General features: G+C 36.9%; 1 protein-coding gene across 1 annotated transcript in view; it reads right to left on the reverse strand.

Moving 5' to 3' along the window:
- Nucleotides 1–2,765: 2,765 nt before the first annotated feature.
- FAM83B (family with sequence similarity 83 member B) overlaps nt 2,766–15,265 on the reverse strand; it is a 50,691-nt gene continuing 38,191 nt past the window's right edge. The window contains exons 4-5 of the mRNA XM_032683026.1: nt 7,395–7,519; nt 2,766–5,334 (exon numbers count right to left, since the gene is read on the reverse strand). Of these exons, the coding sequence (XP_032538917.1) occupies nt 2,976–5,334; nt 7,395–7,519 (2,484 nt within the window). The 3' untranslated portion in view covers nt 2,766–2,975. The remainder of the gene's footprint in view (nt 5,335–7,394; nt 7,520–15,265) is intronic.

Here is a 15,265-nt window from a genome sequence, read left to right on the forward strand (position 1 = left end):
AGAGATCTGAAAATGAAAAAAAAAAGCTAGTTCCACTGAGATTTTTTTCTTTACATTATCAAGTCTATGAGCAGGCTCTTCACTGAAGGCTCTTAAATCTTCTGTGCAGGTACAAAATAGCAATATAAATAAACATAGATAGCTTGGTAAATTAAAATATCTGCCATCTCAGCATTCTCTAATTAGCAATCTATTTTGAAAAATACACTAAAATATCTCCAAATTGCATCAGTATAGATTTCCCAAAGTCTCTGGTGGTCTAGTGGTTAGGATGCGGCGCTTTCACCGCCGCGGCCCGGGTTCGGGTCCCGGTCAGAGGAGTCCCCCGGGTAGATGGAGCTCGTTAGCCCTGTAAGGCCATCCATCTAAGAGAAGGTCACTCTAAAACAAACCTACATCCTGAGGACCTCACTGCCACCGTCCAAGCTTGCTCGGCCCCGGCAGATGAACCTTAGGATTAAAGGGTGGGCTCAGCTCAGCGCACGCTGTGTCTCACCTAAAAAAAAATCCACTGCGCAGGCTCGAAGGGCAAAGACCCTTCCCAAAATCTTCGTTCGCGAAGACTGGCCATACTTACTTATACTTTATTACAAAATGGAAAGCACTGTCACTTCAAAACTTGCCCCAAGACCCTTGTTCTCCCTCCCTCATTTCCTCCTCAAATATAGTTCTGCCTACAAGCGCATGTCAGAGATTGTAAGAGTGTGAAGGAAAACTAAAGATCCTCCTAAAACCTACCCCCACCATTTTTAGCACCACCTGCACTGTCACTTCAGGTATTATCCTGGGTAATTGTCTGCCCAGTTAGAAAATATTAAGAGTTTAAAAAAGTACAGTAGGGCATTGCTGTTGGCTGCATAGGTGTGTAAGTATGTTGTGCCTATGTTGGAAACATGCCTGGAGTACTAAGACACTCCTTGTCTTGGGGCTAAAAATGTTACCTTGCATACATATATAAGTACAAGTGTTCATTTGGGAAAATTACTAACTACAGCATTTCATCAAGGAGTGAACAAAGTCGCCAGTGTTCATCAAGAAATTCATAAAATCTTTTCTGTGACCACAGGTAAAGGGGAGACCTAAACTTCCAGCAGAAGATCGAGACACGGGACTGTCAGCCTCAAAAATAAATACTATCCCCACAGTGAAACAGTTACTGCTATGATGCATCAGCCTAACAAAGTTGTCCGAGAAACAGTTTGAATAAAAACTTGACACTGCTTTACTGAAATCAATAACTACAGTGACTTCATAAGAACCAGAGCAGTTTCTCAGTGAGAAGCAGATTTACACACAGAATCTTTTCCTAGGGCCACAGGCAAATAAGACAAATGAACTTCACCCAGCTGATGCATGAAACACCCTTTTGGTATTTCTTTCTAAAGAACGAAGCTAAGACCTCTTCCATAGAACACTGTGGGACCTTTCAAATCTAAGAGTGAAACTGTCTCCTAAAACATGCTCCTGGAACACAAAGACCCTGTATAAGAATTCTGAGCCTTCAGCAGTGAAATTTCTCAAAAATCTCAATTTGGAACAAAACTGTCACAGAATATTTGTCAGGTAAATGGTTATGGAGTCCTTCTAAGACACAAACTTCACATCCACGAGGGCGTAAGCCCTGGATGCACACTGCAGACATGAAGTGGATTCCATGCTGCTGCCCAAACATAACCCCATGCCTGTGCTTTTTGTAAGCACTACCCTGTAGTCACCTATTACTGGGAAATTTGTTATGATACAGAGGCTCGGATAAACAAAATGTGTCCCTCAGACTGCAGTTAGAGTCTAAATACCTTCACTGAAGTTAAACATTTGCTACTATCCCCTTCACTGATACTTTCTTTGGCTTAGCAAAGGTGCCTTATCGCTTGCTGTGGTTACTTTTACGAATCTCAGTTTAAGCTGCCTAATTGCTCATGGCCCGTAATACTCATCCAGACATAAGGCTGCATTGCAGGATTGAGTTGTAATCTCCCTTGTACACCTAATTTAAGAACTTTCATCTTATTTAAAAAATAAGGTATTAAAGCCATAGTTGCAAATATATCTGGCAACATTTAAAACAGGTTGTTGCATGTGAAACTCAAAAACTTACCTGAGAAATGGAAGTCCATAGACAACTTTTTTTAACACCAAATAGAAAAACATAACAAAAAAGCTTTTTTTTAGAATACTCTACAGAATACTGGCATGTTATACAAATGCAATTAACCCACTGAAATTTAAACTAGTTGCAAGTTATGTTCAAGGCACCTTTTTTATAGTTTTTTTAACGTTCATTCTACATTCACACTAGTTTAACCATGTAAACAAGTCTGTGAAAGCTCAGATTAAGGTCACTTTCAGATCTGTATGCCAAATACTTCAGAAAAATATCATATTACAAGAAAAATTCAATAAAGTAAGATAGATCCATCTGCTGCTCAAACAGTTCAGTAGATGCTATGGGGTAAATTATTAACAAGATGAAACCTAAAAGAGGTTTTCAAAAATTAGTTTAAAGATAAGTAACATACAATGCATTAACATTGTGTTTATCATTTGAAAGTGTACATAAATGCTGAAAAAATACAATTCGCTATTCCTAGTGCTATCCTATTTTATAGAGCAAATCTTTGGAAACAGTATTATCTGAAGTTTAAAAACATACTGAATCTTTTTTGCCCCATGCTTAATCTTACAATATGCTGGAATGTATTTTCTTCATATGAAAACATATAAAATTAATCTTACATTAAAAACACTATAAACAACTTCCTCGAGGCAACTTCTGGACACAGAATTTCTGTAAAGATTAAAGTATAACAATTCTAGGATAATTATTTTTAAAAATATGTACATTCATTCCAATGTCCTAAACCCAGGAAGAAACCCAAGTAAGCTGTACAAAAGTTGGCCACTAGTCTTTGTCCAGTTAAGATTATGCCCAGCTTTGCTAGTCCTGCTGTATTCCAACATAATCAACAAAAGTTTTACTTGCTTTTGTGTAGGAAATTCCCAAACTTTTGCATAAATCCTCTCAGCTTATTTTCATTAGGTTGCAATGGATGGTAAGCAGTTGAGTTGTAGCTGGTCATGTGATTACTCCTGCCATAATTATTCCCTAAGGTCTTGCTTTTGATATCTGATAGATGAGAACTGCTGTTGGCTGCATTTCCTGCAGGTTGGCTAGCATTCTCCATCTTACAAAATGGCTCAAAGCGACTATAAACACGCCTTTCACTCAAACGAGATCTCAGCTCCTCTTGGGGTTTTGAATTTGCCAGCTGTGGTGTCACCGAACTTGCTCTTTGAAGTGCAGAAACAGGACCACTTTCAGAAGCGGTATTTGTGGAGATTTCCTTCATATCTTGATACTGAATCTGTTCTGTGTTAAATCTTGGGGTAGATGCATCTCCTGCAGTTTCGATGAACTTACTTTCCAGGGGGCACAAGAGAGGACACATTTTATTGCTTTCATCAGATGGAGGTTTTTGAGATTTTGGTGACTTTGGAGACTTTGGAGACTTTGTTGGGCTACCAGTGACATCTTCTTTACTTCTGTTCAAGCTCCCTTGAGAATTTGCTGATGTGTTTCTTTTTCTCCTTGGGGAAGATTCTGTCTTATTTTCAGAAATCTTTGGTTTTTGATTCTCATCTTCAGAAACCAATGTGTCAGAACTACTACACATCCTGTAAAAGGCAGGACCTTTGTTTTTTGACAAGTTTTCCTTCTTGTCTGGTGTGAGATTAAGAAATGACCGCAGTTTCTGGGATCCTTTCTTTAGAAAACTTGGGGAACTCTTACTTTCTTTCTTTGATGTGCAATCCTTACTAGACTCCTCCTTGCTTGCTTCAGTGAGAACCGCCATAGAGATTGCCTTGCTAGCAGTTGGGTTCTTTAGCTCTCCTTTCAGGTTCTTTTCCTCCTGTGCCAAGTGATTGGTCACACTGTGCAAACTTTTAGCACTCTTCAGCATGTCTTCTGGAAGTTTTGGACCAACTGGCTGCTTAAGTCTATGCCTAGTCAACGTGCTGTAAACATAATTGGATGCATGCTTGTTGGCACCAGGGTCCAATATGGACTTTGAATTAAACATGGGAAAACTTCTCCTTTTGAGCACATTTTCATTCTGAAGGTTCTTCAGATTTTCTGAATGTTTGTCTGTATACAGTGTTGTGTACAAATAAAGTGATGTGTCACCAGTTGCATTTGAATTTACAGGAGGTTTTGTGCTGTCTGCAATATGAATTCTGTGGTTTTTTGGAGCATCTGATTTAAGAGGGAAGTTTGTGCTAAGGTCTTCTGAAATATTATCTGTTCCATTTTCCACACTTGGAGCATGATTAGATGTCCCTTTAGGTGTTGCACTTCCCTCTGACCCAATTATAGTTGAATTTGAAGAACTTGCACAGCTGCTTACTTCCTGCTGTTCAGGTAAAGTTGGCTGAAACACCAACGAGGATCGCAAGCGAGAATGAGAATACAGTGCATGAGCTTTCATATTTTCAGCTGTGTCATAGCTATCATATCTGTCACCCACAGCTGACCCATTAGACTCTACTGGATAATCTGTTTGATCATTCAAATACGACTTTATTCGCCAGTTACGTAGGAATGACTTTGTTGTGTGTTCGAGAGTTGGCATCCTTTGCTGCAGATGGCGGATGTGATTATCTGTCCCGTTAAAAGACCTCCGCACAATTGAATTTCTTTCTGCAAGATTTACTTTCGGTCGTGAAAACTGATCAGCAAAACTTTGCTGGGGTATATTGTAGTTATTTGCATATCCTCCTCGTAATGAGGAAACAATACTAAGGCTATCAGATGGCATTTTCCAAGTATTTGATGGATTGTTGGCTCTGTTAATAGCTCTGTTGAGCAACAGGTAAGGTGTCCTTTCTGGTTTTTCCCCAGCATAACTATGTCTCTTCCAGTGTTCATTTTTTTCACTAGGTTGATACTGCTGGATTGGATTTTGCATATTAAAACCTGGATGAAATGGTTGCTTATTATAGGCTTGATTTCTCAAGCCATATTTATCTATTTCATTTACTGCATATCTTCCACGGGTTTTCCAACAAATAGGATCTATCTTGTGAACCTTGTCTTGCCTACCAAAAAGGTTTCTTTGGCTAGAAACTGAAGCCAAAGAAGACACTGAGTGTTGGTATGTATCATTATCCCAGAGTGTCCTGTGACTGTTTACCCGCACTAGTTCTGGAGCAAATGAGCTAGGAACAGAAGAACGGGCATACAGTGTCCTGAACTCTTCATCGAAAGATTCCACAAGCTGTCCTGTGATAACTTGAACCATACTGAGGTTGGTTTTTTCAAATGACCACATAAAGCTGAAAGAAGAACAAACGACCATTAGATGCAGTTCTTTTGAGCTAAAGTATTACACTAGTGCTTCTTGCTATGGAAGCTTTTGCACAAACCTGGGGTTTGTAAAAATACTTTCTAAATACATAAACAAATAAATGTTGGGAATGATTCATGTAATTTAGACTCAGAAGGTCTAATCTAATACCAATAAAACTCAGCTGGAAACTTTCCACTGCTTTCAGTGGGAGCAGAAATGAGTCTATATAACTACCCCTATAACTGCCCTTATAGAAAGTATTCTAAGAAAGTATTCACAAATGTAGAACAGGGAAGTACAAATAGCTAATGGAAAAAATCACCTCTACAAAGACTAAGGCAGGATTAACTATACTCACTATATTTAGTCTTCAGTCAGAGAATGTTACTGTGTGGTTATGTTGTGAAAAAAAAATATATCTGAAAAAATATCCAGGACTGCTTCGGCAGTTTTTAATGTACTTCATTCTAAACATATTTTCAAAAAGATGGAGCTCAGAATCATTAAAAAGTTTACAATTTCTATTCTGCACATTGGATTGGATATGAACATTTCTTTTATTGCAATAATAATGCTTTGAAGAAGCAAATTTTCCTCTGTTGTAAAAGACTGAACACATGCTCAAAGCTAAGTATCTGTAAGTATTTTACAGCTACAAAATGAAATAAAATCAATTAATATGTACATTAAGGATGTTGCAACAAAACTAATATCATGGTGTGTAAAACATGCAATTTGTCGATTACAACAAAGGAAAAACCTGTTTTGAAATCCTAATTTCATGAAAAGCGCTAGAAAAAAAAATTAAATCAACAGACTTATTTGCACTTTTTATCTGGATATTAGAAAATAGGTTTGTTGTATTGACAAAAATAGCTTGCTGCTGTAATTTTTTCTTGCTATTTTTGTATTTTTCAGGAAGTAATACTGTGTTGCGATTAAATGAAATCATGCTGCATAAGTTTTTTTCTATTGATTTTCACAATTAAGAATAATACATAATCTTTGAGACAAAATCCTAAACTTTAAATTGACTTCAAAGTGACAGTTCAGAAAGACTCATATTTCCTGTTATAAATAACTTATTGTCTTATAAAACAAGCTTAATTTCTACAGAAATTGATGATTCCAGTGCCTGTGGTACAAGGCCTTAAAGCAGTGCTGTTTTTCAAAATGAAATGAGAAAAACTATTGTATTCTCACAGACCTTAACACTGTGTGTAGATGTCAAGACTCTCCCTGCACTGTCTTACAGTAATTAATTTATGAACTTGTCATCTACCCCACTATCATTTATACATGTCAGTCTGAATTTGGGGCTGAATCTCAGAGGAAGTAAGAAATCATATTTTCAAAAGCTTACAGTGGTGGAAATCTATGAAAGGCAGTGGCTGTGGATCTGGTACCCAGACACTATGCTGGCAGAAACTAATTCAGTAGGCCAAAGGAGAAAAGTGTAGCATGAAAAGAAGGAAAATATTTAATAATGTGTGAGTTAAAACATAGTTTTTTTCCAGTTCTGCAAAGCTGTAAATTCTTCTAGCCTATGCTTTGAACACATCCACTGGAAATAAAATGGAATGCAGAATAAAGAAAGTCAAACATAAAGAAAGACTTGGGCAATTCTGAATTTGACCACCATTAAGTGCCACACAGTCAGTCAATAATGTTATCTTCAGAAGATTATGATGTGGAGGAACTATCCAAGCTAGCTTATAAAATAATTCTGGAGGCCTTTTCTGAAGCAAATGTTAAACAAGAACAATTCAGGCAATATAAGACAAATCAGGATTTTCCTCCCCTTTTAGCAAGTCTTCAGGTTTGGCAAAACCTATGTGCCTTATTTCTTATTTGTGAAAAACGAAGAGAAGACCTGTTAGGCTAGTTAGCAAGAAGTATCTTTGATAACCTGTTAAATTACAGAAAAGATATGAATGCATGTGGTTCCCTGCAAGAATTTTTACAAATAGGAAAAAGACCAAATTTGCTATAGCAGTAGTGCTGAGATGACAGGTTTGCTATGGACACTTCAGTGATTGATCTTACCTGTAGGAACCATATACAACTTTCTTACAGTCAACAAGAATAAATTTTTGTTCCATTTTTCCATGGAATTTTGCTCCTGTTTTAGAATAATAATCTTGTCCTTTCACTGTCCGCACCCTCATGTTCTGAAAAAGACAATCAAAATACTTTACTTGGTCAACTATAGTCCATATTAGCACCTAGGGGGTTGAAATTCAGAGGAACAGTAGGAGAAAAGTTTCATTATTACATATTAATAAACTCTGTAGGGAAGTAAACTCTGATCCAACTTCCTGCCTAAGGACTCAAAACGGCAAGTCACTGCTTTGTCTTCAAGACTGATGAGATTCCACATGCCACAGAAAAGTAAATTCCACTTTTCCATATCCACCACTTCCAGAAATGAGGTTCTGGCACAAGAAGTTTTCAACAAGGGGAAGAGGTTTTGCGCTGTAAAAAAAATTCTTTCCATCATCTGCTGTACATATTTATAAGATTTCCAAGTATCTCAGCTAATCATAGACAACACCTAAAGAGCCAGGATTACTTTTAGTTTAATTGAACAAGGCTGCTGTATCTATGAACACATATACCCCACTCTGAGAAGGGTGTCATGTGGTGCCAGAATCCCTCAAAGTTTCACCAGTTTCACCAAAGTTTCACCAGTTTCACCAAAGTTTCCCTATCTAAATTCAGAGATGCTAGCACAACATGCATAAGTAGCATGAACTCTATGCAGCAGTTAATTTTTAATTCTATTAAGCTTTATGTTTTACTCATGTGAATTCAGTAAATGGTACTTGGGAAATTTTCCACTTTATCTCAAAAATGAGGTTAATTTTTATCCCAGGCTACTGATGAAACTGATTCAGCTACGTCAGTGTACTCTTTTTGTCTCTCTCCTGTCACTTGTTTCTTTAAGCCCATAGAAATAAAAAAAATTTAAAGAAGTGTTACTACACCTTATGAACTGTACTACTAATAATTTTCAAAAAATTCTCATGGAGATGTAGAAAAAAAGAAATTAGTACATAGAGGTGCTTATAGAAAAATTAAAATTTCTATTCAATGTAAACCAACCTACAGCATCTACCTCATGTGACTGTGAGACACAAAATGCTTCACAAGACATGAAAACAGTTTGGAATATAGCTGTGACTGATCACAATATTTACTTTAGTTTCTTGCCTTGCCATATTTTTTTCTAGCAACACTAATTTGTGGTAATTTACAAGTACTCCAGTGGGAGTGAAATCCATAGTTTAGCATTGGTAGTAAGAAAACAGAATCTATATGATTAGTACATAGTCTGTATATATGGAAATGGTGCAATGTAAGACTTGTGAATACAGAGGAATGTCTTGCTTCACAGGACTGCTACAAGGATAGGTTGCAAATCACAGCAGACATGCTCTGTAAAGGTCAGGTATAGGTGAATTAGGGCTGTTAATGAAGCAAATGGAAAACATCATGTACACAGTAAATTCAGCAAAATCAGGAGGATGAAATAAATAGGATAGGATAGAACTACTTCAGATGGAAAGGGCCTGCAATGATCATCTAGTCCAACTGCCTGACGAATTCAGGGTTGACCAAAGGTTAAAGCAAATTATTGAGCGCATTGCCCAAATATCTCTTAAACACTGACAGGCTTGGGGTATTGACCACCCCTCTAAGAAGCCTGTTCCAGTGTTAGAAAACTCTCTCATTAAAGAAATGCTTCCGGATGCCCAACTTCCTAAACTTCCTGTGGTGCAGCTTTGAACCATTCCCACATGTCTTGTCACTGGATACCAGGAGGAAGAGACCAGCATCTCCTTCTCCACTTCCCATTCTCAGGAAGCTGTAGAGATGTTTAGACTTACAAGAGCATTTAAGATTCCAGTCTACAAAGTATGACTGAGTTTGCAATACAGTTACGTTAAGACTTCATTGTCTATGGGAGCACTTGTACATTTACCTAAAACATATGAAGTTCTAGTAGATAAAGGTTGTAGGAGATTTAAGAATAATGTCTACTACAATCCAATGAATTTTATCTTTCCAAACAGAAAATTCAAAAAACTAGGAGACAACACCCATGAAATGAAAGCACATTTCCAGATAACATTTTCTAAATCAGTATATATATCAGTGTTGGTATCTTATGGTTTAACTCAAGCTATTCAAGTTCTTTAAATTTTATTCACCATTTCATGAGCTTTCACTTAGCATTTTTGTCAAGCTGTGTTTGAACACAAATGCAACTCAGTTAAAACGTACAAAGACAGCATTTAAGAATTACTTTTGTTTGTGAACTAAATGTCTTGCAAATGTGCTAAAAACAAAGTTTATCTCTTAATTAGATAAATAAAAGAAGTAGGATGTAGAAGTGTTGTAAAATTTTAAAAGTGAAAATACAGGTGGTGAACGCTTAGGTCTATTTTCAGAAACAGTTACAACAAATAAGTAACAACCCAATTTGCACTACTGAATGGGAGGTGAATGTAAGTTTGCATCTCTACCTGCTAATCACTTTTGACAATCTAGCATTGTGTCTTTCAAGTTTTCTGTGTTCCAATTAGAAGTTTTCTTACCAACGAAAGTCAGTTTTCCCACTTTACCAAAGTGTTTTTGTTAACTTTGAACAAGACAAGCCCATTGAAGAAAATAAGTTTTTTCTCCAGCAGCTATTCAATCTTTAACTAATTAAATAAAAAACTTTTATTCTAAAGATAAATACAGTGGAAAAAGTAATTCCTGAAAAAGAAGATAAGAAAATACTGGAATTTACCCATTCTAAAGATAACCATAATAGTAAAGCCTTATTTACTATAAAGTAATTTCATTAGTTAGTAACGAAATTTGCATTTACTTTGGTTTACCCAATTCTATATACCACACAATTGTATGTGTATGTCAGATTTATATTTAATTATATTGAATCATATTTATGACATTATAGTTTGAAAAGGTAACTTGAGAGTCAACTTATACGTTTTCAAATAACCATAACAAGTAACATTGGCCTAAAGACATGTCAGTTGAACACATCAAATCTTACTGAGACAAGGTCTGATAGGTATTGGACAGGATATCTCTTGGGAATCTGGAATGCTGGAGGCATAACCAAGGCTAATGGCTTGCAAATTACCATACTATATCTAAAAAAAATAAAGTTTTGCCTTAGGTACTCATAAATTGAAATATAATTTCTAGACATATATAAAAAAGGAGTAAAATTTACATTAAATTCTTGTTGTTGTTGTTGTTGTTGTTTTTTAAACTGCAGTCAATGCTTACTCTGTTCTTTTTTTTGCTTTCCTCCTCTTCAGTATTTTTCCTCCTGCAGCTTTTCTGTCCTGATGCCTCTATCCTGCACTCTTTTCCTCCCTTGGTAGGTACCAGATGAGAACATGACACGTGGCAGAGATCATGCTCACCTTCCACACATAACACTTCCTTTTCCTCCACAGTTTATCTGGCATTCTTCACCAGCTTCAAACCCTCTAATTATGTGCCAGGAATGCATACTTTGAATAATCACACAAAATACAGACCATCTTTGAGGATATATTGTTACAATGCATTCCACTTAGGATCAGAAGCAGTAAATATACACATACTGAATTACAAGCCCCATTTGGTATGAAATGCTGGGCTTCACCTTCCTATCTGGTTTCATTCTTCAGGCTATAGGACTCTCCTGCTTACTCTAGTGTGTCACTCACCACTGCATAATTATGGGTAAAGCAGTAATTTATTTATTAATGGAGGTTTTTGAAGCCAAACAAGAAGTTCTTCTCTCTCATCCAAAAGGAGGTTGTAGGACACTCGGGAATATTTAAAACATCCAGTGGCTGCAGTTTCAGGATAGCCATCAGGTCTATCCAGTTAAAAGACACCTAAACAATGAATGGGAAACAAGCTCTAATCTCCTTTTATGTACAACTGTACACTATAATCTCAGAGAGAGCCACATAACCCCCATTATACATTTATTTTCATCAGTAAAAACTCTCCAATATGACAAATAGGTACACTGAGTACTTACTTCATTTCAGCACTTTTTATTTGTAGACACTGTTTTTGTCAGTGTTCAATTACTGACCCTGTACTTGCTGTCAAGAATATGTACAAAGAAGAAAATGCATGTCTACCTAATATTTAGATAACTGTTTTAAAGGAAAAATAGTCAATTTTCTCATACTGTTCCTCACTGCTAATATTATTTATTATTCTGGGCCTCTCTCCTCTAAGATATAATAGGTCACAGAATCACAGAATATCTCAAGGATCATCTGATCCAACCTTTCTTGGCAAAAGTACAGTTTGGACAAGACAGCCCACCACTTGTCCAACTGAATCTTAGAAGTGTCCAGCTGAGAAATCCACCACTACCCTGAGGAGATTATTTCAATGGCTGACTATTCTCATTGTGACAAAATTTTCTCGTGTTCAACCAGAATCTCTCCAGGAGTAACTTGTTCCCAATACCCCTTGTCTTTTCCATGTGACTCCTTGTAAAAAAGGAGCCTCCATCCTCTTTGTAGCTAGCCTTTCCATACTGGAAAATGGTGATAAGGTCTCCCCTTCTCTTCTTAAGGCTGAAATAACTAAATTCTCTCAGCCTTTCCTCATCTGGCAGCTTCCCAGACTTGGGATAATCTCTGTGGCCCTTCTCTAGACCCTCTCCACCCTGTCCACATCTATTTTAAGTAGTGGGGACTAAAACTGAACACAGTATTCCAAGTGTGGCCTGACAGTTGTTGGGTAGAGTGGGATACTGAGTTTTTTATCCCTGCTGGTGATGTCCTCATTGATGCAGCCCTGCATCCTGCTTGCTTTCTTTGCTGGAGCAGCACACTGCTCGCTCACATTAAGCTTGTTGTCCATGGAGCCCCGGGTCCCTTTCCACAGAGCCACTCCCCAGCTGGGTCTATCCCAGCCTGTGCAGCACTCCTGGATTATGTTCTCCCAGGTGCAAGACCTCACCCTTGTCCTTGTTGAACTTCATAACGTTCTTGTTAGCCCACCCTTACAGCTAATCCGGGTCCTCCTGCAGGGTGGATCTCCCTTCTGAAGTGTCCACGTATCCACTCAGTTTGGTAACACTAGTAAACTTTGTCACTGTATACTAAATCCCATCTTCCAGATCACTTATGAGGATATTAAACAGCATTGGACCCAGTATTGATCCCCAGGGGACTCCACTTGTGAAAGCTGCCAGTTTAAAAAGGAGCTATTAACCATATATATATATATATAAATATATATGTGCTGTACAAATGCTAAGCAGTTTTCAAGTTTGCTTCTGTCTGAATCTGACTCAATAACCACTCAAGACTTGACTGGAGTCTGGCCCTTGCCACAGAAGCTTTCTCGCAGATACAATATCATGCTGTGCATGACTATTCAGTAACCAAATTTGACTCAGATGTGGAAGTACTGCAAAATTTTTGATAATTTTGATAACACTGCTGAGAAAAAACAGGCTGCAAGTAGGTCTCAAGAGCAGCTCCCACTATGCATTTCAACATACATATCTGGAAGTAGACTTCACAAAAGGAATGTAAAATCAATTCATCAGTGGTTGTATTTTCTCTTTCCTGCAATTCATTAAAAATACTGAGAGGAGTATCAGGAGATAAACAGTTCCTGCTGAATTGCTTTCAATACTCTTCTGTAGCAAAATGATTTTTCAATATTGACGGAGGAGTAAAAATAGGTTTCTGAAGGGCATAGAACCTCTGCCACATCTCACTTCATATCAAATACAACACAAAGATCTGTGTCAGATCTTTGTCAGGAGCTAGGCTGACTTCTTGTTGTAGGCAACACCACTGCCTATAACATTGGTTTTTCATTTCTAATCCAAAATACACTGAGCATTCTGATGGCTCTGGGGATTGTTGTCTTATAGTTCAAATCTGTTTCACAGTTTGCTGCAGCACCTGTCAGTAGCAGAAAAAAAAACCTGCAAAAAATTTAGTTATTAGTTTCTGAAAAATCACCTGAAAAAAAGTCTGAATCTGTAACAACTCTTCATCTTCAATGCAAAGGAATTGCTGACCGAACAAGTCAGAGCAGTGACAAAGTTAACCAAAAGAATATTAGGTAGAGAAAAAAAAAAAAGAAATGCAGTAATTACTAAGGATAAATAAGGAAACAAATGAAACCAGGGAAAGAGAAATGGGAAAGTATAGGAAGATGATTATTTATCTAAGTTTCACTGGTGATGTTAAGGTGAACATTAAGTAAACAACCCACAAGAAAACATGCTATAGGAAAGACTAAAAAAGCTCCTAGTTAACCTCTGATTTCACATTCTCCTTTTGGAATTCACAAAATAATTACAGAAAATATAGTCTATCCATTTCTTCAATTACATCTTTCAATAAAGAGGGAAACATGCCCTGATACGAAGTCAGACTACAGATGAGAAAAACTGGCTGTGCAGACATTTAATGCAGATTTATGAATAAAATCCTCTTTTATTCCATACAAAAGACTACTTAATTGCAAATATGAACTAAAAAATACAGTTTCGCTCATCATTACATCTCCTTTTTTACTGATTCAAAGGGAGAGAAAAAGAGAGAGAAGGTGTAGGGTCCAAAAAGCTTTACAAAAACTCATGAGTGCATAGCCTAAGAAGTATCAGCCATACTCTAAGACTGAACCAAATCATGCTAGAGAATAAGACTGATGCTGCTGGTGCTACATCTTCAGGAAAACAAACAGATCCATACAACTCTGTCCTCTTCTTGCCTTCACTAAACAGAAGGGGAAGACCGAAAGCAAAGAGTACAAAAAGTTGAAGATGTTATTTTTTTTTTTGGAACCTTTTTTTACTGAACCTTAAGGTGACGGGAAAAAGGGAAAGGGAGAACACATCACTGAAGTACTGACTGTTCTTTATAGTCATCTCCAGTTTTTCTTTATCCTCTAGAAAGGTGTAGCAATTACTGCAGGAGTAGTAAGCTGCTATTCTCAGAGCAACAGTCACTGGGAGTAGCACTTGGATGAGAAGACCATTAATTTGAACAGCTTTATTACAAGCTAAACTGGAAACGCAGCACACAACTAGATTACTGCTTAGCTCTTTGGTATGTATGTTTTATTTTCTGATAAAACTCAAAGCATTCTAAGTAAACCTTGCAGAGTGAAGATGTATTTTATTTCTCCCACTATTACAAAACAGAAACATATAAAATACAATGTCACTGAAGAGGCCAAGTCCAAACCTCTCAATTCCAGACTAATCCATATAAAATACACTCTAATGTATGCATATTAATTCTTTCAACCACAGTATAAATACCTATAGGTCTACAAAACTGTAGTAAAAAGACAATCTGGAATCCACTCAAAACAAGTTAAATTTTTGAAAAAGCTGTAGATACAAATTCATGGAATTAATTTGAAAATGCATACTATGACATTTTTGAGATAACACCTGAAATGCATGGTTGTAATTTCTTTTGTTTTGGAAGGACAAAACCCATTCCATATATAGACATAGACCATACTTTGCAACCTCTACAACATAATTAACCCAAGTAATCAGCAAATGGTGGTATCTCAAGTTCCAGAGTATGTAAATATTGCCAAATACTGATTTCATAAGGCAATCACGACTAGTGTTTATAGAACGACAACATGGTTTTGGTATTTCTTTCCAGAAGTTCCCACAGCTCTGTACTTTATGTCACCACAGAGCAATCCCACTCACTCATACACAAGAAAAAAGCACTGTTTTTCTGAGTGGAGATACTTTTAAGGACTAAAGTCAACACTTCAGAGTAAAAATTGGTATAAAATACAGGTTTGCTCCCTACTAAAAAGTCCTCTTTATCCTTACAAATACACCACAACTCTATCTGATTTTTGGACTGGGTTCTTAAAATAGG

The sequence above is a fragment of the Chiroxiphia lanceolata genome, chromosome 3, assembly GCF_009829145.1.
Source record: "Chiroxiphia lanceolata isolate bChiLan1 chromosome 3, bChiLan1.pri, whole genome shotgun sequence".
NCBI lineage: Eukaryota > Metazoa > Chordata > Aves > Passeriformes > Pipridae > Chiroxiphia > Chiroxiphia lanceolata.